The following is a 26,407-nucleotide window of genomic DNA, read 5'->3' as shown; positions in this document are numbered from 1 at the left end:
TGTTTAGACAAGCTACAGGTTGGGAGGAAACAGCCACAAACCACGTATCTGACAACAGGATTCATATCTAGAATGTATCTCAAGAATTCTCAAATTGTGGTAATAAAAAAAAATAGATAAAAATGAACAGAAAAAAGCCAATCTCATACAGTCACATATTTTATGATACTATTTCTAGAACATTTCAAAGCATCAAAATGATAGAAATGATGTTTGAGTAGTTGCCAGGGGTCAGTGATTCTGGGGGGTGATGATATCAGGGTAGTATAAAAGAGATCTTTGTGGCAATTGGCGAATTCTGCATCTTAATTGCTGTATTGGCTACATATATCTACACATATGGTAAAATGACACACACTGTACCAATGCCATTTTCCTGGCTTTGATACTGTACTCTAATTAAGATACAATCACGGGGATACTGGTATAGAATACACAGAACTACTCCATACGATCTTTGCAATTGTCTGTGATTTCTATAATTATTTCAAAATACAGAGTTAAAAAAAAAACTCTACTTGAAGGTCCATTTAAAAAGAAGCATAGAAATTTGATTTTGAAAAGCTTAGTAGCACATAACTAACCATATGAATTGCATATCTGCCTTCAAAATCTCACTTTTCATTCTCTAAAATTTACATGCAATTAAGCATAGACTTTTTCCATGTGTATTCAAGAGTAGTTCTGAAAGGTGATCCAACTAAATGTGGAAAGGAAACCACCTAAATGTGCTGCCCAAAAGAGGGGAGTTTCAAAATGCATTTGCTCTGCTCCTGTGAGAAATATATTCCCGAACTCCATCATTAGTGTTAAGAAGCAACAGCTATGATTAACCTGTTACATTAATAATTATGTACCCCGGTGTCTTAATTGTTAATAGCTACAATTTCCCAGTGTCTTCCCCATCATGGAGTATATGCTGCTGAGTCTCTCAAAGCAGAGAAACACACGCAACAGAGGAGTCCGGCACAGGCTTCCCACAAGAGGGCAGCAGCCAATCAAGTTTTAAAACCTGGAAGGCAGGGAAATCCTGTAACTAGGAAATGACAAACGACCGAAGATTTTTAAATATGTAAGTTTATAAATATATAAACCGGTCTTATTAACACAAGTGGAAATGTTTTCTTTTATCTTTCATGAAGGTTCCCCCACCACCGTTCCACACCTCCAGACAAAAATCTAAAGAAAAAACTATATAATCTGTAGACAGATTCCACATCTTTGAACATAGTTTTGTTTCAAAGGCCTAGTTTATGTTTTAACTACCACATCTTAAAATGACTAGTTTAGAGCAGGGTTTAACAAACTACAGCCCTTAGGACAAATCTAGCCAACTGCCTGTTTATTTGGGTTTTTTTTTGTTTGTTTGTTTGTTTTATTATTTATGAGCTTAGAATGGTTTTTGTATTTTTAAATGGTTATACTTTAAATGGTTATATAAGTACTTATACACTCTCCCTGATTTTACGTCTTGATCCTTACAGTCAAAAACATCCTCAAGGTAAAGCAAATGAACAAATCCATCAAAATAGTTTGCTATATATTCCTATACCAAACATTAATATTATAATAAAAGGTGAGGTATTATCATAATATCAACTTCATGTAAACTGAAAATCAAATGAGTATATGCCTAAAATAAAAGCTGTATAATGGGTTCTCTAAAGCAAAATAAAAAGAAGCTACAATTTCTGTATTTGGTGACACTTGATGTTTATACCCAGGATTTTCTATTCCAAACTAATGAGAAGTTTGAAATCCATGTTAATCTCCAAAATATATCTGATGCATCTAATCTGTCCTTAAAACCATAACCACCCCTGAATCTTAATATCATCTTTTGTCTATATTGGGCTATCTCAAAATCAGCCTATGATGACATTATGGACGTAATAACTCATGTAGAAAGGCCGTCCTGCCACACTGGAGGAACACGTCAGAGCACGCCAGCCTTCGCAAGTACTGCCACTGTAGCTACGACCTTTCAAAACGCCTACAGACCTTGATAAATGCCCCCCAGGAAGAAAAATCATCCCCACTCAGAAGCACTGATCTGGACTGGTCATCCCCAAAATGAGTGTGCATGTACTCAGGGCATGTGCCGTCAATATTAAAATTTCTACTTACATATTTTTAGATCTATTTATATATTTAGTGAATGTGCATGAAGAAAACTCTGTTACATTGTGGAGAGGAGCAGAGTCAAAGAGCTTTGGAAGCAACTGGCAAAGGCTTTCCAGTTGTTCTCTCTATTCTGCTTCTCAAATCATTTTATACATCAGTCAGATAATTTTTTCAACATAAATGAAATCATGAAAACCTTCGATGACTCAAACACTCAGAAAAAGATGCCATCTCCCTACCTGCATGGCCCTTAAGTTCCCACTGGCCTGGCCCGGATTCCTCAACCTCATCTCACCCACGCCCTTGGCTCTGCATCTCACCCGCGGCTCGGCACAGCTCATCCGCCTCACTCTCCAGGGAGGAGCAGATTCAGGGCAACCCACTAAAAGGAGGGCTTGTGATTTCAGACTCCAACTTCACATACAAGTGAGGCAGGAGACTAAAAACTTAAAAACTGACTTGGTAGAGCATCTCAGTACAGAAAACCATTCCGGGAAGTGGCACACAGCTGTGTGTCGCAACAGGGGGAGGTCAGCACTGGGTTATTTCACACACAGTTAAAACAAAGGGCTCGCAAGGCAGCGCTTTCATTACCAAGCGCAGTGCTGTCAAATGGGACTTCCTGCGACGGCAGAAATGCTGGGTGTTCGGCGGGGCAGGCACCAGCCACGGGCAGCCACCGAACACCTGAAATGTGGCTAGAGTGACTGAGGAACTAACTTTTTAATTTTAATTCATTTAAATGAATTAACTTTTCCCAGATTACTTAAGAATCAGGATTAAAGCATCGCACGTGTCTATGGCTACCAGATGGGACAGCACAGATCAAGAGGATTTACACAGAGGAAATCCCTGGTCTTCAGAGGAAGCTGGATAAATGCTGCAGTCTTATGTCACTCTACTATGAAATTTCAGAATTTTAAGGCTCTTTAAATTTGAGGAAGAAAAAATCGTATCATGAAAACAAATCACTTTTCTTTAAAATGGCCGCTCCGCTTGCCATTTTCTTTAAAATACGCCCAATACATTTTCTTTTTTTTTTTTTTAATTTTATTTATTTATTTGACAGAGAGAGATCACAAGTAGGCAGAGAGGCAGGCAGAGAGAAGGAGGAAGCAGGCTCCCTGCCGAGCAGAGAGCCCCATGCGGGACTCGATCCCAGGACCCTGAGATCATGACCTGAGCCAAAGGCAGCGGCTTAACCCACTGAGCCACCCAGGCACCCCGCCCAATACATTTTCAAAAGATCCATTAAACTCAGGTACAAGTTGTTGTAATTTAACACCATACCATATACTTCCAAACTGATAAATACTTACACATTGTCTTCCAGACAGATTTTGGGTCCCACCACATTGGCCGCTCCGCTTGCCATTTTAAAAGCAAAATGCTTCTCAGGGCAAGCTTTTGAGATTCCACATTTATATCTGGGAGGTTTTGTAGCTTTAGGGAGAAATTTTTTTAAAAAAGTATTAGTAGACTCTCATCAGTTTGTTTCCTATCTTAAACCACAAAGAGCATTATGTAAGAACAAATACATATCTTAAAATACATGCCTTTCTTTTCCCCTGAGGGTTTCAAAGAACCACAAAACAAACAAAACGAAAAACAGAACTTCCTAGGAAACAAACTAATAATTGACATAAATGAAACAAGCAATTGATCCTCATGAAGGTAAATGTATTTTTCTCTAATTTTTTTATTTTTTAAGAGTTTTAAATTTAATTTAGTAAACAAGGTTACATCAGTTCCAGGGGTATAACACAGTGATTCAACAATCCTCTATGTTATTATGCTAAGTTCACAGGTGTAGCTACCATCTGTCACCAGACAACACTAACAAAATAGAACTGATTATATTCTCAACACTATAGCTTTTATGCCTCTGGCTTGTTAATTTTTAAACTCGGAGTGTATTTCTCCTACTCCTTTTCACCCTTTTTTGCCCATCCTCCAACCATCTCCCTTCTAATTATTTTTAAGTTTATTTTTAAAATTCAGGATGGGGAGGGGCACCTGGGTGGCACAGTCAGTCAAGCAACAGACTCTCGGTTTCAGTTCAGGTCATGATCTCAGGGTCTTGAGGCTAAGCCCCGCATAGGGCTCTGCGCTCAGCCGGGAGTCTCCTTCCGATTCTTTCTCCCTCTCCCTCTATTCCTCCTGCTCGTGCTTGCTCTTTCTCTTTCTCCCTCTTATATAAAGTACATCTTTTAACACAAATTCAGTATGGGGGAGGTTTTGAATTGCTGCTTGACATTTCTAGTCCATATACTCACAACGCATGGTTAACTCTAGAATGAGTAAAAAGCCTAACACATCACTGAATACCTGCTCATGTTCTACTTCTAACAAGGAATTCTTCTTTCACACATTTTCTGTACTTATATACCACCGAAACTAAAAACACTAATAAAACAAAACATCCATTATGAATACTGTTATATACCAAGAATGTTGAGTGGTCCAGTCAAACAGCATCCTTGTAACTTAAAAAGTTTTAACTCAATTTTGCTCAAGCTGAAATCTCTCCATTGTTTGAATACAAGTCCTCATATGCCTAAGATAAAACAGAATAAACCATGTGCAAAATATTTAAATGAAATACTTACAACGTGCAGCTGTGTCCAATGCTGACCTTGCTAGGAAAAAAAGAAAAGGTTTTCTTTGTTAGAAGGAATAAAGCTACTGTCAAGGGTTCACTTTTTAAACATATTTGGAACTAACAGACTCATAAAAATGAAAGTGCCTGAATTCTTGCTTGGTATACAATAAAAAAAAACCCAAAATATATCCCTCTAGAGAAAAAATGTGAAAGTAACTACAAAACTCATTACAAACAATTATTCAGAGGAATTACGGATGGTAGTATTTTATTACTGATAGAACATTTTATTCTTTCTTTACATTTTATTTTTATTTCTAGTTATAATTTAAATGAGAATCAGAAAGATACCTTACAAACTTAATTTCTTTTTAAATTTTTCCCAGCTTTCTTGAGACATAATCAACATAGAACACTGTGTAAGTTTAGGCATACCATATGCTGACCTGATACATCTATCAACTGCAAAATGATAACCAGTATAGTATTAGCTACCACCTCCTTCCCTTCACACAGTTACCAATTCTTTCTTGTGGAGAGAATATTTAAGATCTACTCTCTAATCAACATTCACATATATGATACAGTAATATCGGCTGTGATCACCATGCTACATTAGAGATCCCAAACTTGTTAATCTTATAACGGAGTTTGGACCCTTTGGGCGAAGTCTCCCCCTTACCTCCCTTCCAACCCCTGCTAACCACCATTTTACTGTTTCTCTGAGTTTGTCCTTTTTAGATTTCACATGTAACTGATATCACACACTATTTCAAACTTCCCTTTAAATGACCTTAAATATATACTCAGTAACTAGTATGGTGTTGTGTATACATGCACATAAAGTCCTGGAGAATATACATGAACTTATCTCAGTGGTTAGGCTAGGAGATTTGGGGGATGGGGAACACAAGAGGGATGGTGGTAGTGAATTTAATTTCTCTAGAATAGAAATGTATTAGGTATAATAAACAAAATAAGGTCAACTACTAAGACTTTTATAATTTATCAGTCCAAGGAAACCAGAACCCTATGATTAAATCTTAACTTCAATGCAGTAGATCTCAACATGGCCATCTACACTTAGAGCTTTTTAAAAGCACTAACATCTGATCCCAGCCTAGGGGATAACAGTTCAGATCATCAATAATACTGTGGGCAGCCACTTCCTGATTTGGCTAATGAGTATGTGGTGTCACAAATATTTGTCAGCTGTTTGACTATAAATAGCCCCTGGGCTTTTAGTTCTGTACTATTTTAGATAATTGAGAACTTCCTCTAAGTCCAGAACTCAAACTGGAGAACAGAAAGTTAAAGCTGAAAAATAATATGTAAATGTTTAAAAGGGGTTGAAAATGACCAAGTAAATGAAGGCTCGTTAACTCTATGAAACACTCAGAATATTATGCACCACTGAAATCATAAAGACAATGGGGTAACAGGGAGAAAGTCTAATGCATGAAATAAAGCAAAAAAACACAAGCCTTATCTAGAAGTACAAAAAGTATTCATGGATAAGGACAAAGGCTTGAAGAAAAAAAAGTTACTTAGTAAATTAGAGTGCTGGGACTCTAGGCTCATTCTTTTAATTTCCTTAATTATGTCATAAAAGTAAGGGAAACATCAATTCTAGAGATCACCTGGTCCAACCCTCTCACTTTTGTAAACAAGAAAATAAAAGCCCAAAGAGCAATTAGCAGCATAAACACTAGATATTCTCAACTTCACTTTGCCCTGAACAAACACATATCATCAGACGCAGGTGTTAAGATATTTACCGAAAAACACTGTTCAAATCAGAAATTCTGGTATGCTTAACTTATGGTAACAAGATACAAGAAAGACAGTGGGATTAGAACAGAGGTAATATAACAGAGCTCATTCATATATGCTGGGTGCTCTTACCAAGTATTTTTCCCTGTATTACTGATTCAATCATCATCCCTGTTTCAAAGAGAAAGAAACTGGGAACTGAGAGGTTTGCTGATTTGATTCGCTTCAAGTCATAATTAATAACTGGCAGAGATCGTTTTCTTTTTTTTTTTTTAAGATTTTATTTATTTATTTATTTGACAGACAGAGATCACAAGTAGGCAGAGAGACAGGCAGAGAGAGAGAGGAAGGGAAACAGTCTCCCTGCTTGTCAGAGAGCCCCATGTGGGGCTCTATCCCAGGACGCTGGGATCATGACCTGAGCAGAAGGCAGAGGCTTTCACCCACTGAGCCACCCAGGCACCCCCAGAAATAATTTTCAAAGTCCTATTTCACTCTAGCACCCAAACTCATGCTGCATCACAAAATGGGAAATGTCCAAGGTCCTCTGATCACATGCATAAAAACTGCTAGTTCTGCTCAGAGCAGGAAGCCAGAACAGGGAGCTTTCAGAACAACCTTTCTGATGGCAGATGATTCAAGACTCCCAGGGCAAAGGGTCCACAAGGGCAAGGATGCTGCTACAGTATGCAGCAGCTAGAACAAAGGTTAATGACTGTGGGTTTGAAACAAGTAAACCAGTTCAGAACAACTAAGGAAGCAACACTGACGGGACTTGTGAACAGACCAGACAGAGGGATGATGGAAAGGGAGAAATCAAGTTTACCTCTTGGATACTTGGCTTTAGAAGTCTTCATTTATTCATTCACATGAACCAATGAATAAAAACACCATGTCTGCACTCAGATGCTCATAGCTTAGTGAGGAGACAGGGGTAGGGAGTCTGTGTTGGCCCTGTTCATTTTAGATACTTGGAGAAGATCCAAGTGGGAAAGTCTCAAACCCAGCTCTAAATGAGATCTGGGATGAAGATACCAACAGGAAAGTTGACAAAGAATAAGGCTACCCAGAGAAGTCACTGGATTTAAAGTCAGGGGGCTGAGGACAGAATTCAGAGACATCAATAATCAACTAACGCCCAGAGAAGAGTGTGGCTGAGCAAAGGGAGGTAGAAGAAAAGTCAGGGATGAGCCTGTAACATGGTCCAACTAGTTTGCTTGTAAAATTTGAGATTAAAAAAAAAAAAAAAAAGAAGAGAGGGATAAATGCTATTTAATTCAAAAAATGTTACTGGGATAGGATTTAGGGAAAACCAGTTTCTTAATCATCAGGCTTTTTAAATACATAACTTCACCTCCATTTACTTTGTGTAAGAGTAAAGAGAAAAGATGCTAAAGGTTTAAAAAAAAAAAAAAACACAAGAAACAGGGGAACTTGGGTGGCTCAGTCAGTTAGGCACCCAAATCTTGATTTCAGCTCAGGGCATCCACGATCCCCTGAGATCGAGCCCTACTGGGCTCCACACTCAACTCAAGTCCTCCTGAGATTCTCTCTTTCTCCCTCTATACCTCCGCCATTAGACCGCACACGCACGCTCTCTCTCTCTCTCTCTTTCAATAAATAAATAAATAAATAAATAAATAAAATCTTTAAATAACAAACAACTCTTGGAAAGACTGTTCTTTCCCGACCAGATGAAAACTAATTTTTATCTTTTATCAAAACCAAAAGCCCTCTACTAAGCCTGCAATTCTGAGAATTTTAACACCTGAGAAGCCAAACAAGTCAATTTTCACAAATAAAACAGGATGTTCTCCACATTAGAGTACAAGCACAGCATGTCAGCAAAAATCCCTCCTTCCCTGCAACTTGTATTCCTCCAACTATCTTGACAGCTTTAATTCTTAATTTCTTTCAATATATAAAACTTTTCACTTTAAGGAACAATAATAAACACTTTTTTATTTGGTTTGCATTTTTTTAAGTTTAAAAATTTTATATTTTAAGAAAATAAACAGCCAGGCACCATTTTATTTTTAATGTGGAAAATTTATCATAAATAATTCGATTAAATTGCATCAAGATAAACTGAACTTTTATATGGTTAAGATATAAGGTATCTTTGGAAAGCTAAAGAAGCTCACTGCTGAATTTTTTACGTTAACTGAATTTAATTTTAATTACCGGTTGTTTTTACAGCTTATATGATCATTGAACATTTCTTAAAAAATAATTTAAAATGACTGAAAAACAAAGGTCTCCAATATCTGTGAAATAAGTAACATATCAAGTAGAATCTGAACACTTACTTTCTTCAAGAAAAAGGTTAATGGCTTAATCATTACTATCTACTCCTAATCGGATAAGCTGAGAAAATGAATTCACTTAGAATTTTCTTTTCAGATTTGGGTTTCATCAATGAATACTGTTCAACAAGTCAAGCTACAGAAATCAGGACGATTTCATACTTTAGTTTTTAATAATGTCAAGTAATTGAGGTTTATACCACTCCAATGGTTTAAATCTGAAAAGGTAAAGATAAATCAACTCAACAGAACTTCAATAGAACAGTAAGTACTCTAGTTATATATACAAAAATAATTCAGAATGTGTTTAATACATTCACTAGTTGTTAAGTATCTATGCTGAATATTAACACTGTTAAAATGCAATCAGTACTAAAACACACATGTTGTTTCCACATTGATATCTTGGTTGTGACATTGTAGATCGCTTGTTTGCTAGATGTCACGAGTATGAGAAACTATGTAAGATCCTAGGCAGGATCGCTACGTATTACTTCTCACGAATGCATGTGCATCTACCCACAATTATCTCAAAAGGTTGTGTGAAAAACTTGTTTTTTAAAAAATCATAATGTATTTTAGTAATCTCAACTAATTGTGAGAACACTTTTCATTCTTCCATTCTAGAATTAAGTTCATTTTTTCTATAACAGCACTATCCAATCAACCTGAATCTAAACTTATAAAACTATCAAGTAAGCTATTATATCCACACAGGGGGGGGGGGGAGGAAAAATTCACCACCAAAACAACTATTATAGTTCACCTCACGGGAGGGGCAGACCCACCAGTATACTGATTATAGAAACAATTCTAATGTTGAGTTAAACTTATCAATCATCCTTTGGTAAATTGAGTTCGATGCCAAGCAAATGGCAAAGACAACCCTACCTCCATCTTTGCTCAATTAATTCTATGATGAGAATTAAAATATAACATTAAATTTTCAACAACTCAATAAATTGGAATCCAGTAAGGTTTTGTGGATACAGTGTATGACTTCAGCTATGATACCAAAATAAGCCATCTGCCCTAAGAAAGTGCAAATCCACTACCTAAAACACACAATAAAACCTTACAGATTCCCAAAATTAGGAAAAATCAAAATGAAAATTAAGAGATAACTATCCTAGTTAAGTAGCTCAGCCTCTGTTCATAGCTGACTATCAGAGGCTTTTCAACTATTATAGTTTTAAATCAATCCCACTTTGGAAATACTGTTCCTCCCCACGTAAAAATCCTAATCCTCAAATAAAAATCCTCAAAAAAACTACATTCATTCTCCATTCGATCAGCGTGTACCGTCTACGTGCACAGCCCAGCACGAGAGCTGGGTGAAGCACCAAGGTGTTACTGCCCTTAAGAGTCATTCTCTAAGAAGGGTAAACAGATACATGGAAAATAAATGACATTATTCTACGTAAGGCAGAATAAAATCAGTGCCGAATTGAGACATAAATACTATGCATTAGGAACTAACAGTTCAAAAAAGAAGTTACACATTCTAATAGGAAAAGAGGGAGATTCAAATCTAATTTATCTCAAAAGGGGCATTTATGCAGTTCTGAGAAAGGAGAAGGATTAACGGAAGAAGGGGGAGCTGAGAAAGACCGGCGGAGTGAGGAACAGGCAGAAGCAAGGCCAGGGTGTGTGTCTACAGACACTGTGCTGACCCGTGGCGCAGGGAGTGAGAGGCACGGGGTGAGGAGGGGAGGGGCAGAGAACAGGTGAGAAGGGCTGAGGCAGGTTGAGGGTGCGACATCCTAAGCAGAGACTCTGATTTTACTCTGCAGTCATCGGAAGTGCTAAAGGTTCATGACTATTAAGAGAACTGCTCTGGCAGCGATGAAACAGGCAGATACCACGGACGAGACAAAGACATGGAACGTCCCTGTGATGTTTCACCAGACGGTCTGGACTGGAGATGAAGAGCCAAACTAGGGCAAGCACTGGCTGGGGCTTCACCGGAGACTCTTCTCTGAAAACAGTGGGCCTTTTCTCAAAGTAGATTTTTTAATATGCACCAATGGTCCCATTGTCTCCCTTCTTTTTTTTTCTTTTTTCAATTTTTTTTATTAACATATAATGTATTATTTGCCCCAGGGGTACAGGTCTGTGAATCATCAGGCTTACTACGCACTTCCCAGCACTCACCATAGCACATACCTTCCCCAATGTCCATAACCCAACCACCCTCTCCCGACCCACCCCCACAGCTCCCAGCAACCCTCAGTTTGTTTTGTGAGAGGAAGAGTCTCTTACGGTTTGTCTCCCTGCCGATCCCATCTTGTTTCATTTTTTCCTTCCCTACCCCCCAAGCCTCCCACTTTGCCTCTCAAATTCCTCACTGCCTCCCTTCTTTCAAGGACCCTCTGTTTCTTGTTTGTTTAGTCTCATCCATGGACATGTAATTCCCTGAATCTTTGCCCAAAGCCTACAGACAAGTGAGTCTCTACATTACTTCAAAATAGAAAAAAACATTCAACGTGCTTCTGCCTCAAGCTACCACTCCATAATCTTCTTCCCTTACCATCAATCTTTCTTAGCTGACCTGGCCATACCCATTGTTTCACCAGTGACCCTGAACAAGTCCTCTATGCCTTTTCCGCCCCATTATTCAACTGAACCAGCTGTGCCCTCAAAGGACAGCAGACTGGCCTCTTCAGAGCAACAGAAGTAGGCAGAAGTCAAATGTCACTGTACTTTGTAATGACTGCTCAATGCTGGACCCTAGAGATAGACAGGGAGAGAGATATATTTTTTTTTAAGGGGGCGGATAGAGGGAGCGGAAGAGAGAGAATCTTAAGCAGGTACCATGCCCAGTGTGGAGCCTGACAGGGGGCTGGATCTCACGACCCTGGGATCATGACCTGAGCCAAAATCAAGAGTCAGATGCTTAACCAACTGAGCCACCCAGGCGCCCCCCTGGATACATTTTTAAATGGGTGTTGAAAAACAGATGGTTCAGGAGGAAAATAGCCAGTACACTGAGAGAAATGGTTCAAAATGGGGAATTCCATAATTGGAGAAGATGAAAACTTAAAAAAAAGATGGACTGAAGGAGGATGACTGCGGTTTAACTATCTGAGAGCTCGTCAGTATGGAAGAGCACCCCGGGAGGCAGAAGGTCAGTGCACTGATACTACTGGGGAGTATAAAAGACAGAACTCAGTGCAATATAAAAAGTACTTTTAAGTAGTTATTCTAAGAAAAGTCACCTGAAAATGTTTATACAGAAACTGATGATTACACAACAGAATTGTCTATAGCCTTGATACTCAGTATGTTACGTGGGAGTAGAAACCTCAGCATCACCTGGGAGCTTGTTAGAAATACAGACTCTCAGGCCCCATCCCAGACACTGAATCCAAGTCTGCGTACCGAAATCCCAGGGAGATTCCTTTGATCTTAAAGCTAGAGGACCACCGCTTCATGGAGTCTTGAAACTAGATGTGAGAAGAAGTGAACGAGGTTTTGGGATCCTTTCCAAATGCTAATTTATGGAAAGCCAAACTCACTATGCCAGAGATCTCAAAGTTGTTCCAAAAGATTTCTGACTCATGGGTCAAAATACTGTTTCTAGGTTTCATATTCTCACTTTCCATGCATATTTTTTTAATATCTTAAACAATGCTTCAACCAAACCTTATTCAAACATTTCATAAGTTAATTTCGTTTTCTAACTTAAGAATTTTATTTAAAAACTGAGTTAAAGTAGCTTACAATGGTATGTTTATAATAGAGCATTAAATAAACTGGTAAAGAGAGAAAAATGATGCAGGAGGAAATAAAGGTAAAAAAGCAAGATGGATTTCTATGGCTGGTATTTAGAATGCATTATCATTACTCCACTTGCGAGGTGACAGCTAGATTTGGTTCCAAGTTTTCTAGCACCCAACTTGAATAGTGCGTGTTATCTTCCAGAATATTCATTTAGAATGCCATGATTAATGTCCTAGGCATGAATGAAATAGACCCCATTAAATCTACTCAGAATGCTTTATACCGAATTCATTTTAAGACTTCCTATTGTATATTCTAGAATATTCTAATGGGTCACACTTATTGATATAATTACATTTTCTTTTCTAGACAGACTAAACAGCAGAGTGACTCAAAGCTGATAACTGGTAAACATGTATAGACAACCAATCAAAAGTAAGACTTAAGAAAGGCAGAAAAAAATGGAACTTACCAAATAGATTTCCTAAACTTGCATCCATTTTTATTTCAAATACTTGAGAAATAACATAAAATGTCAGTAAAAATACTGCCACAGCTACCACCAACTTCGCAGCACCTAGAAAAGGGCAGAAATAATTCAGCATGAGCTTGTGAGACCACACAACTTTTATGAATGCATTTTCATAAAAAATTTAAGTTTATTAAAAATTTCTTAAAACTAATAAATTTTATCTATTGGATCTTAGTTTTACTGGAGTTACAACACAAACTGTACCAACCATCCATCAGGATCAGGGAGGATTTTCCTGATCAAAGAATTATCAGATTGGCTAGCAGCCCAAACACAGGACTGCTTGACTCATCTGCCTAGTTTTCGCATGAAGAAAACAAAACCACACCACCACCAACAATGAACCAAACCTGCTCTCAAGGGCCGGCTGACTACACCAAAGTTCCATGGCAAATGGAACACCATCATCAGCTACAGTCTTAATCCTTTCCAAATTTAAAGGCAATGCTCTACAGGGGGAACGCAAAAACACTGGACATTGTAGAGCTGCCATGGCAACAACCGTGATGCTAAGGAAGGAACTCTTGAGTGGAATGAAACAGGTTTACTGTCCTATCACCAAAACACCTGCCTCTTAGAGCCGACAGTGCTGCCGGGATGGTGCACAAGAGTACCCAACCTTCTCCTTAGCCTTCCCGATTCCCAGAGGACTTCATCTGGCACCTGTCACCTACGCTTCATAGTGCAATTACATGATACGCGCCATCAAGACACACTCGTAGACTTTCAGACCTTCCCATCTTTAACCATTTCTGCGCGCCCTACAGAGTTAGCACTGCCCACTGCCAGCTAACTGACTGAGTAACAGGAACCGATGACTACTCTTTTGTTCCCACAGCTAGGCAAATCTAGGAAAGAAAAAAAAAGTGTAAGACAGGAAAGGAAATGGAAAATGACAGGGAAGAAACATCCTCCTCCTTCCCCAAGAATCGCAGAGCATCTCATTAATTATTCAGGAACAATACTAATATTTGCCTGTACCATCTCCATTGCCCTCTCTTACCAAAATTTTACTTTATATTGATCTAGAATAGGTAGGTGGGATCAACAGGCATCTCTCCACTCTTAAGGACACAAAAGTCCAGAGATCAGGCAACTGCACATGATAACAAGTAACTCAGCAGCAGCAGAAGGCCCAGGATCCAGGGATCCTGACAGAGCCTGGTGCTCCATTCTGACACCAAATTACCACATTCCCCTAGAACACTGCCAAAATTCAACTCAGTAGGTAAGGAAGAGTAAAGAACTGTATGTTCATTCTAATTTCTTAACCCGGAACAACTAGGACGACATCCTTCAAGGAGCAGGAAGAGAATGGACTGCTGATGCTCGCCAACAGCCAGCGACACTGAGAAGTGCTGGTTTCACGGAACTCCTTGTTTCTATTTAGAAACGCTCCAAAAATACAGAAATGAGACGGCAGGGAAGAAGCTCACTACTAACTGAATCAACTCCCACACCGCCTGCTTTGACCTTCTCCCCTCCAAAAATCACTTATTTTCAAAAGCAACTACAAGTTGCTTACATGTTTAGTGCAGAAGAGAGCAAAATACCAACAGGCTTTGAGCTCTTACCCCCAAGGATCTAGCAGAGTGCCTGGACATAGTGGCACTCTCACCAAGTGTTTGCGAAACAGATGAATGGTGAGAGGTGACACATTGCTTCGTGATCACTTATGACCAACGGCTTGAAGACTGTGTATCACATGAGTCTTCACCACTCATTTACTAGCAATCACGAGCATGTGCAACCAAAGGTAACTTTTCCCTGTCCCTTACCACAAATACATGAAACCGTTACTGTTTAAGATTAAAATATTAAAATGAATAAAATATCAAGGTTATAATACATCAAAGTGCTAGACTAAATTCAATAACCAAGTGAGACCTGAGCCTACACTAGACAAGCTATATACACCACAGACATCAGATACACGCACATGTACATATATATATCCGCGTATACAACACACACACACACACACACACACACACACACACACACACCATTTATTGAGTGCCTTCCATAGAGCTAAATGCTATAAAAGCACAATTGCAGTTACACAGCTTTTCCAGGTATCATTTTTATTTTACAGAAAAGAAATCAAGGCTGAAAATTTTTAGGTCACTCGCCTAAGGTCACATAACTAGTTAGTAGCAGAAGGGAGTCTCCAACCAAGACCTACTCACTGACAGCAGACTATCAGAGGAACTAGGAGGATATAAAAGCGCTAAGGCAGGGAGAAGTTCGAGATGGGAGAAATGTGCTGGTAACAGAATAAACAGATGGTCCCAGAGAGGAGCAGGCAGGTGAAGACTAGCACAGACTAGCACCTCCATACTGGTAGAGTTCTAGAACTTCCGTTACATAGAGGTCTCCTCCAGAGCTAGTCACCATCCAACTCTGGACATAAAGGGGCCTGACCATACCACACCACAATCCCCCCATGCTTAACTTTCTGTAAGATTCTCTCTTCCTTCTAGCCATGGACTGCACTAATCTGAGTGTATCCCTATTTTTCACAAACCAAAAAGCATACTCTTTAGACACTATTGTCTTACTGTAAAAATAAAGGCTATAAGAATATTTCAAAGCAACCAGATTTTCTTAAATTAGAAGAGATTAATCACACTAAAGGCAATCAATTAACAGCTAATCTTCTCTCTTTGCTCATCAAAACCATCCCTTCAAGACCTACACTAGGAACAGTGCCAAACATAAAATAAGTACTCAGTGAATAATTATTTATCAATTAACCTTGGAATTAATTGCCAGAATTGGAGAAATGAACCAAATGAAAATTTAACTTCAACAAGAATGAATGTAGAATTACATGAGGAAGAAAAAACTTGCTTTGATTATTTCAATCACCATGTTTAATTAATGTACTTTTTAAAAATCATGTGGAGACATGTGATCATCAATAGTCAGTCTTGCCGTATTCGAAGATGATTTAAAAAAAAAAAAGACACTGTAATACATTTTTTAAACCAAAAACAAGCTTTTAGTTTCTGGGAATATTTTCCTTCAACAACTGAAGAGCTACTCAAAAAAGGATAGTTTTGTAAGTTCATGACCAAAGGGTCCAGATTTCTAAATTTCCACAAGGCCATCTATGAACCCGGGTATCTCTGCTTAATGAGCATGATGTTGGATCACCTGCACCTGATTCTACAAAAGGACGGAAGCACACCCCTTGTTTGTTCACCCACCCCGACGTTAGAGACTTCTAAGAGATGCTCCCCCCATAGGAAAATAACTTGACTTGCTGGTGAGAAGACAATAATTACAAGAAAGACTATCTCGCTTTTGAGAAATTATAAGTTACCTTCTATGTTGGCAAAACAGGTAGTAGAAATTTCTAGGTAAAGTGTGCCTTTCCTCTAGGGTCTTGGCTGTGCTGAAGGACAGGCAGGGCTGGGAGAACACACACTTTTTCATGATCAAGGCAGGAAGAGGTCATCAGCCTCTCCCGTTATTTATGCATCTTTTTATAATGTTTAAAGATCGTTACCTTAATACTATGAACATCAAGCTGTGTTTTGCAATTTCCTCAATCTGCTGCCTAAGGAACAGATGTTCTTACACATAACCTCCCTTATGCAGATTGAACTCGAACCAGCAAATATTCCCTTAAGTAAACAAACATTTTACTGAATTGTTCATGTACACTAGTTTCTATTTAAGTACATATACAGAAAAGATGTAGGCTTTTAAACTTCATGATTTCTTTCTCTCAAAAAGCTAGAATTTAGCAAAACAAAAAATCAGTCTCACTAGGTTCTCAAAATTGTTATTTATACAGGCATTTTATTCTATTAGGCAAATAAACTTAATGTGCAAGAACACAAACATTAAAGCCACAACTTAAAAAAATTTTGTGAAGTTTGTCCAATTTGTGATGTATTGACTACATAAAAAAGGAGGTGAAGTAGTGATTTAGTCTGTTATATATATCAGCTTTGTTCTTAATTTAGAAAAAGATTATTTACTCTCTCCATTAGCCATTTAAATAAACAAGTTATGCAAAAAATAAAACTTTTTCTACTGAATTAAATATCTTACCTGCTACCCTCATGTTTCGTTTTTCAGTCTATGGCACTTTTCATTAAACAACCTCCTAAAATCAAAAGAAAAGGCAAACATCATTAGGTCTAGAATGAGCATTCCTGCCTAAGATTGAGTTGGATTTGAAGTATATATAATAAACTAATTAGACAAATGTCATGACATTTCTAAGTTTTCTACCAGTATGGACACAGGGCCTGGCTCCTTCTGATGAAGTCGCAGAACCTAAGTCAGGTTCGGTGGGGTGAGGAGGTTCGGAGCCGACGACTAAAGAAAGAATTCTTAAGACGTCATTGGTGCAAAATGGTGGTTTATTAGAGCACGGGGACAGGGCCCGTGGGCAGGCAGAGATGCAGCTGCCGCCCCGGGTTGTGAGGGGTGGTTGGTTATGTACCCTGCTGTTGGGGGAAGGTGAGGGGAAGGGAGGTTTCAGTGGAGTTTTCATATGTTAAAGAGGGCCTACAAGGTGCCAGGATGTTCCGGGCCTGCCGGAGGCCTTGCCCTTGCTGCTGGATCAATGTTGTCTTTAGACCAGTCATTAACATTAAGATAGTTGGGAGACTTTTTGGTGGGGTGTCACAATCCTGCTATCAATCGTCTTTGTTAGTGAGATTTAGAACATTTGTAAGCCAAGGGAGACTCCTGTCTAGCAGGATTGTGAGTTCTGCAAGTTAACTATTTGCTTATTGTTCATGGCAGTCAGGGCTGCCTGAGGGATGTTACACATATGGAGGGGAGCGGATGAAGGGGGGTGCAAGGCGCCAGCTTTTGCTTTGTCCTCAGCCAGCCTCCTGCTCCCTCATCATTCCCCCCTGAACAATTTTGACCCTTAAATCTTTAAGGTGGTTGAAGGTGGAAGGTCTCATCTTCTGTAACTTCTTCCTGCTGAATAGGGGCGTAGAGCTGTCCCTACCTGCTCGGGTCAATATTGATCAGGGTAGGAACGTATAGGGGAGTTACGAAAGGTGGAGGCAGCTGAATCCAGCGCTGACAGTGAGGAGGCGTCCTCGCGCGCGATAAGGATCGTCTGTCGTGGTGTAGTCATTGTAGCAATGGAGTCTCGGCACCAAGTAGAGAAACATGTAACAAAGCAACATATTAAGGTTAATAAGGCGATAAGAATGAGAAGCCCGAAAAGGAGATTCGGCCATAGTCCTCCTTCAAACCAGGAACTTAACCATTCACTGAGAGAGTGAGAGAAGGATCTTGTAGGGCCTTAATTTGGGTATTCATATCTTTTATTAGTCATGTGACATTTTTGTGATAGTCTGGATGTACACACAACATTCTGTTTTGATGATTGCACATGTGCCACCCTGGGCACATCCAAGGCCATCCTATTTTGTAGGACTGCCTTGCGTATCTGTGACACTTTGGTATTAAGGAGGGAGATGCCATTTAGTGGATCATTGAGTGCCTTTGTAGTATATTTATTAAGGGCTTCTACATGCCATATGACATCTTCTAGTCCCGCAGATGGAACAAAGATGGATGCTAAGTGATCATACCATTTAAAAACAGATCGTGTCCATCTTTGTTTCAAGTTGGGGAGATTAGCTGGAGTGGTGATGGTTTTAGTAATGCGCCCATGAATCCAGGCAAATCCTAAAGTACAGCGACCTATCCACCCGGGAGGAAGCCAGGGCCACAGGTTGGTTCCACATATCCAGTGGGTTCCATTTGGAGCTGGCCATCTGATGCCAGGTCGCCTTGCCCAATCAGTAGCAAATCAGTCAGTAGCCTGGAGTACTATAACTTGGGAACACACTTTTAGTGATAGCCATCCCAGATAACGTGTGTTATTTGCCCAAGTACCACTCGTATGATTTCTTTGTTCCCAGCATAAAACTGCCTTTTAACTGAGCTGTCCAATCGTGGGTGTGAACCACAGATATGTATCCCAGATTTGATATGCCATCCTTAGTATAGCGATAAGGGGGGTTTTGTAACTTAGGCCCATATTTGATTGGGGAGTTATGGCTTCCCCTTTCCTTCCAAATAGCTCCATGGGCATGTAGTACCAGGAAAGCATATTTGGAGTCAGTATAAATGTTAATTCTTAGGCTTTGGTAATTGCAAAGTGCTAGTGAGCACTATGGCATACCTAGCTTATCTTATTTTTTCTATGAAAACTATTGTCATCAGAAAACCAACTGTCATTCGTATTTTTAACAGGGGCATCTTAAATCTGGACAAATAGAGTAAGCAAGATCAAAAACCTCTGAACATTTTTGCTCTATAGAGAAAGAAGTACAGTGGTCAGGTTAACTAGGTTTAAAGTTTGACAGGTTTTAAGTATTATTTCTGGCATATCTGTTAGTATAGTCCAATATTTAATTAGTTGGCCTACATCATCCATTGGTGGCCTTTGGCTTCTAAGACAAATCTGGACCTGATGTGACATCATTACAGTCAAGGACTGTCCCATAGTGAGCTTTGAGGCTCCTTTTATGAGGGAGGCTGTTCTAGTTTTTGCTAAAGCATCTATTTGCAATTGCATCTCAACAGAGGTGGCCTCTAGGATAAATATGACAAAGGGGTGAAACCAATAAGACGACCTTTGAGTGGTCTAGCCTCAACAATATCCTGATTACAGAGGATCATTGCCAAGTGGGAGAAAACTTGTCGAGAGATAAGGGGAGTCCCCCATGGATCATTCAATCCACTCAAAGAAAGTGGGGTCATCCATTATCTCCACAAGTCCATAGTTAATCCTATGGAGTGCGATAGGTTGGCTTTTAGGCAATTTCATTATCCCAGCCACACATAAGGTATTAGTTAAGTTATACAATTGTAGGGGAATCAATCCCATTTTTCCAGTTGTTTAATCATGTGTAGTGGGGTCTGCTAATATCCCCACAAAATAATAAGATCAACTAAAGAAGCTATTGTCCATCTTCTCTGAAGTTTACCTCAAATTGTATAGCTTAGGTAAACATTTAAAGACAATCAAATCTAGAATTCAACATCCATAAAGGTGTGTTATTAAAACATAATTTTTCTTTCTAAAATAACCCTCATTTACAGAGATAGCCAAATCAGGACTAATTCACTTGTGAAACAAGTCCAGTTTTAACAACTTGGCCTATTATTTACATAAGCTCAGCAAGAACAGTGACTGTGATCAATAGATCTTTTAGAATCTGCTTTGCTGGAACTTTGTATAAGGAATCTCTAGGTTGAACTTTTAGTAGCCTCTCCAGGCCAGAAGCCAAGCCCTGTACTTGCCATGAGGCATGCCTGCAATACCTTTGGGCGAATTCCTCTTCCCAAGACTGCACCTACCAAGGAGTGACATTCTTTACTCACCTGGTGGGGCTGCTGAGAACTCTGTAAGCAAGGTATCAGGCCAACAGTCCCAAGGGGCTTTATGGCTCCAGGTTTCATAAAGTCAACCTTAGTTCCTTAAAGCTGTCTGGTCATATCTGAGTCTTTTCAAATATGACATCCCAGTCAAAGCCTTGGTAAAATAACCTGCGTTTCCAATTCTTTCCTGTTACAAGGAGAACAGATTCTTATTGAACTTATGCAAATGACTGATTGTCATGGAAGAAAAATACTTACTAAGACCTTTTGGTTTCAGAGGGTTCAGATAGAGAAAAAAATTTGAATGCTTTGATTTGTTCGCAAATCAATACTTTTACATCTCTGTAAGTTACAGATAACTAGGAGGGAGTATCCCTAGTCTGTAAGAGCAAACAGTAGAGAGAACCAGCAATGTTTAAAGTAAGACAAAACATTAAGAGACACAACACTATAATCTTTTAGTTCATTTAGTCCCATGTTACTAATTCTGGTGAATGCGGCTTTAGTCAGTTCTGGAAATTCTTACCCATTTCAGTTTTAGGATTTTCAAGCATATCAAATATCTGTATTTGTCCTGAAAGTCCTTTATAGGAATCTCCTTGAAGATAAAACTCATTTTACCAGAGAATTAAAACAATTATAAATGACAAAAACTCAGAATGGGTATGGTTAGAGCTAAAGAGACACGGGAGTTTACAATTTAGCTGCAAGGAAATCAGGTTATTTCTGTGATACATAGCATTTCCATAATTACAGTATCAAGCGATGATCTCTCAAAACGTTAAAACTTTAGGAAGTGCATAGAATCTCTAGAATAGTTATAGCATTTTCCCAAATGTAACCCAAGGTTTATCATTGGTTCAGTAGTACTTCATGAGCAACTTCACATACCAAGGAAAAGCCTGAGTTAAAGAGATTTACAATTTAAATCCTGTCAACATTTGCTAAAATCTTAGAAAGTTTTAAAGCACATGCCTAAATATAATTAGGGATGTTAAACACCTGATAAAACAAAACATAGAAACTGGGTTTTCTGGGCAGGCAAAGAGAAAACCATTTACATTTTCTTAACAGATCAATTGATCTAAGAAAACATCATCCTTTTGAACAGAGACAATTTCAGTCTTGTACCAATGTACCTTTAAAACCCATTCATTTCAATCTTAATCCATTCTTGACCATAGCTAAAATTCCTTTTCTGAATATTTCCCTTCACAAACCTTCTACACTTTCCTTTGCATTCAGGTTTTGTCCCAAGTCAATTCCTTCCAAACAACCATCTTATTTAGGATAAAATTACCTTCCTTTACCTTCAACAAAATGTATTCCCATTCCTTAAGTCTTTCTTACATATCTCCTACTTTCCTACATACAGAGTTTCCTTTTATTTCCATCAGTCTTAGTTACATTAAGCAGAACTTTGTATTCTTAGAAACACCTTTAGTTATTAACCAATTGTGAACTGCTACAACAGAATTCTTCAGGTGGCAATTTATGAATCAGTTAAGTGGAAAACAAGTTTACCAGCAGACTTAAATACTCTTAGTTTCTTTGCAGTAAGAAGTCAAAAGCACAAACCTACATTCAGTAATTAATGACTTAGCATTTTATCCTGTTTGGTTAAGATACTGATGTCCACAATTTAATTCCATTTGTCATCCAAGCAAAACTTTAAAACTTTCAGGTTACCAAAGACTTTGAAAGCTACTTCATCAATTACCCATTAGAACTTTGAGACAGACAATTAACCATCAGTTTAGTCATTTCTTTGCTAACAAATTTTAACAAATAACATGAGCTTATTTGACCTCCAGTAAACTTTGATAGAATAAAAGCTTCACATTTACTGCTGTTAACTTAAAAGACAGGTCTTAATTAAACCAACAAACTTAACTTAGTTTCAATAGTGATTTATGTTCCACCTGGGCCCACTCCACTTTGAATGTTTACCTGAGACATGCGTGGGAAGATCTGGAGTGGGGGTGTTCTTCTTGCTCCTTGACAGTGAAGAGAGAAGGGGCCGTGGTGCATGATCTAGAAGCTAGTCATGCAGGCTGCACACACGTTGGTACAGAAACACGTAAGGGGGAAACAGAAGAAACAAAGTGCTGCCAGGAGGCAGAGAAAAGATTCCCGGTTTCGGAGCTCATAAGCCCCAACAGAGGAGCAGACGCCATGCTTTCCCACCAGCAAGGGGGGAGGGGTTAGGCAGTCCAAGTCAGGCCAGAGAACACAGGGAAACTTCCCCGAAACAAAGAGAGTTTCGGCAGCTGCTTGGGAATATTCCTTATAGTCTCTGTCTCGAGTTAGACCAACCCCAATTGGCTCCAGTTATAGCCATTAACACGGGATGTGAGTGAGGGAGAAGCCCCCACATCTATTAAGAGAAACAGAAAGAAATAAAGCCAGAGTCCCCTTTGCTAGGGATGGCCCAGCAACCTGGGTTTACTAGAAGAAGGCTTATTTACGTAATTACCATCCAATATGTCAGGAGAAAGTTTACTAGCTGACTCATTTGGGCAAACACATTTTGCAAAAGCCCCTTAGTCTGGGGTCCTGGTGTAGAGCAATAAAGGCCTAGGTATGAGCAGTGAAGGTGTCCTAGGTCCATTTGCCCTCTTTCCTGCAGAGATCTAACTGATAGATCCCACTGAGGCCATGCAGTGTTACAGGAGCTCAGTCCTTTCCTAAGTTTTGCAATCCAAATTATTTCCAGTGGGTTAAAAGGCACCCCAAGGTAGAGTCCTTGGGAACTGAAGAAGCCTACTGAGGCCATGCTTCCAGAAAAGTAATGAAGGTCCATTACCAAATCCCCCCTGACTCCTGGGTAGCGTCCCACGCAGGATATGTCAGAGGTTCCTGTGTCAAAAGCGACCGGAGGCGTCCCTCAACAAAAATCGCTATTGATCACCGCTTTGCCTTCCCTGGGAAGGCGTTCCTGCCGTTAAAGGCCCTGGAAGGGGTGCCGGCGTCCCTCCGCTTCCCCATCGCATCCTAGGCTGCCAATGGGTGCCTGGTGAATGGACTAAAACGCTTGTGCCATGCTATCCTATGTCCTGAAGACTGCATACTGTTTTGCCATATTAACCCATGGAAGTACTAGAAAAGTTTGGCAAGGGGAAATTACCCAATTTCATAGCTTTAGGCGGTTTGCAGAAGACACTGACGAGAAACAGTAAAGATTGAAATCCATCATGGTCTATGCGACATTCCAACACATGTGGTTTTTGCAGCCAACTTCCCTAGGGAACGGTCCCCGGTTGCGTTTTAATTCAATCGGGTACTGGTTTCGGCCGGCTCCCAATGGAGGTCTCGCGGCCAGAAGTGGCTAGACCGGGCATGTGGAGGGGATCACATTAGATCAATCAGGAGGAAACCTCACACGGGAGTCTTAAGATTGGCAGCCGTCCTGGTGACTTAGGTGGCTGTCCCGTGCCCAAGAGAGACAACTTTCTATAAGAACAGGAATAGAGTGAGGCCATCAAGTTTCTGGGTCTTATTGCCATTCCGGCCAGGGTACTAGCTTACAGCCAAAAGGCAGGCGCTCTCCTCCCCGTGGAGTAGCCACGGGCTAGAGGATTACAGCCTGAGCAATTGACATGCAAGTGTTCCAATAAGACCGTACTCCTTGAAAAAGCCCTGGAATGAGAGTACAGGAAAAGGAGAGAAAGTACTCACCAATTTGCACCGAAGCTCAGAGTCCAAATGTAAAGACTCACAAATCTCCTGGCTGGCTCGCCAAAAATGATGAAGTCGCAGAACCTAAGTCAGGTTCGGTGGGGTGAGGAGGTTCGGAGCCGACGACTAAAGAAAGAATTCTTAAGACGTCATTGGTGCAAAATGGTGGTTTATTAGAGCACGGGGACAGGGCCCGTGGGCAGGCAGAGATGCAGCTGCCGCCCCGGGTTGTGAGGGGTGGTTGGTTATGTACCCTGCTGTTGGGGGAAGGTGAGGGGAAGGGAGGTTTCAGTGGAGTTTTCATATGTTAAAGAGGGCCTACAAGGTGCCAGGATGTTCCGGGCCTGCCGGAGGCCTTGCCCTTGCTGCTGGATCAATGTTGTCTTTAGACCAGTCATTAACATTAAGATAGTTGGGAGACTTTTTGGTGGGGTGTCACAATCCTGCTATCAATCGTCTTTGTTAGTGAGATTTAGAACATTTGTAAGCCAAGGGAGACTCCTGTCTAGCAGGATTGTGAGTTCTGCAAGTTAACTATTTGCTTATTGTTCATGGCAGTCAGGGCTGCCTGAGGGATGTTACACATATGGAGGGGAGCGGATGAAGGGGGGTGCAAGGCGCCAGCTTTTGCTTTGTCCTCAGCCAGCCTCCTGCTCCCTCATCACTTCCACTGGGACACAAAGCTCCTGAGAACAGGGTCCGTGTTTTAGACCATTGTGTCTCCAGCTCCCTAACTTTGGCGAAGAGCTGTGAGAAATCCTGCCATCAAGCATGTGAATGGAAGATAATGCCCCTTATTACTCTCAGTGATTTTGCACTTATAAGGAACTTTTGATACTGAGTCCCAGACTTCCAGTTTGCAGGTGAGGTCCAAAGAGGTGACGCTGCTTGTCCAGGCGTGGAACACGTTACTAGAAGAAAGGTCTGCTGGCTCCCCATCTCGGGCTCACCTGTCTACGATGCTACTTCATTTTTCGTACAACAGAATTCAGGGGCACTATGATAAGGACTTTACAGCAAAGGTTTATTTTAATACCAGGATCCTTTTCCTCTTCATGGTTTCAATTTAAGTTTGTAAAAGAATATATTCAAAAGCACAGGATTACAATTTTAAATATTCTGGTAATTACCATTATTGACAGTGTATGCTACACATCAAATAAAGAAACTATTCTCTAATATTATTCTATGAACAACAAGAAATAGATGCTGGAAAAAAAAAAAAATCTTTGTCTATGTGTGTTTCCCTCCTAGGAAGTAACTCCAGACAGGTGAAATTTTAAAAAGAAAACGAAAAAGCAAGTGAATCAGTTTGACAGGAAATTCATGCTCAGGTTGAACTAGACAGCGGTCTCTCGCAGTCTCTCTCCGTCTCTCTAGGTCTACTCCACCTACCCGTCAGGAGAGGAATTCAAAAAGAAAGTTTTGATGAATGAATTTGATACCTTTGTTTTAGACTGATTGTATTTGATTCTTTTTTTTTTTTTTAAAGATTTTATTTATTTGTCAGAGAGAGAGAGGGAGAGCGAGGGAGCACAGGCAGAGACAGAGGGAGAGAAGCAGGCTCCCCGCTGAGCAAGGAGCCCGATGTGGGACTCGATCCCAGGACGCTGGGATCATGACCCGAGCTGAAGGCAGCTGCTTAACCAACTGAGCCACCCAGGCGTCCCTTGTATTTGATTCTGATGTTCCAATGTTGATGCCTGATCTAGTAATTGACACAATGTTTTTTTTTTTTTTTTGGTTCATTCAAGAAATATTTGTTGATAGGTACTATGGGAGATACAAAGATGACTCCGACACAGACCCTGCCCATTAGGAGCTTACAGTCTAGTAGGGGAGACAGAACACATACATGGGATACATGGTCAGAGCTATGTTTCAGTAAGATGAATCTAATACTGTGTTTAAGGTAGGGTGGGGGTCAGAACAGGTAAAGGAAGTTGAGAGGCCGTTGAGATTATCTGAGTGAGGAGGAAAAAGATATGAAAGACTTGAGGTAGCACTGAGAGGACTTAGCTGGAGTAAGAAAAAAAAGCAGCAGAGGACTTAGACTTGTGGCATGGTGATGACATGAACTGAGAGAACAATGGACTTGGTTTGCGAAAAGAAAGTTGGCACATAAAATTCTTCTGCATAGAACAAAGTGTCTGGGGACGCCTGGGTGGCTCAGTTGGTTAAGCAGCTGCCTTCGGCTCAGGTCATGATCCCAGCGTCCTGGGATTGAGTCCTGCATCGGGCTCCTAGCTCGGCAGGGAGCCTGCTTCTCCCTCTGCCTCTGCCTGCCATTCTGTC

The 26,407-nt window shown here is 40.0% G+C and overlaps 1 protein-coding gene across 3 annotated transcripts in view; it reads right to left on the bottom strand.

Moving 5' to 3' along the window:
- Positions 1–26,407, bottom strand: part of FAM3C (FAM3 metabolism regulating signaling molecule C) — a 193,833-nt gene that overhangs the window by 23,765 nt on the left and 143,661 nt on the right. For all 3 annotated transcript variants that reach the window (XM_082692703.1, XM_082692701.1, XM_082692702.1), the window contains exons 2-5: positions 17,126–17,180; positions 13,001–13,105; positions 4,734–4,763; positions 3,444–3,567 (exon numbers count right to left, since the gene is read on the bottom strand). In XM_082692703.1, the coding sequence (XP_082548829.1) occupies positions 3,444–3,567; positions 4,734–4,763; positions 13,001–13,105; positions 17,126–17,138 (272 nt within the window). In that variant the 5' untranslated portion in view covers positions 17,139–17,180. The remainder of the gene's footprint in view (positions 1–3,443; positions 3,568–4,733; positions 4,764–13,000; positions 13,106–17,125; positions 17,181–26,407) is intronic.

The sequence above is a fragment of the Mustela nivalis genome (assembly GCF_964662115.1).
Source record: "Mustela nivalis genome assembly, chromosome: 12".
Lineage (NCBI taxonomy): Eukaryota > Metazoa > Chordata > Mammalia > Carnivora > Mustelidae > Mustela > Mustela nivalis.
This window is presented reverse-complemented; position numbering and strand designations above follow the sequence as displayed.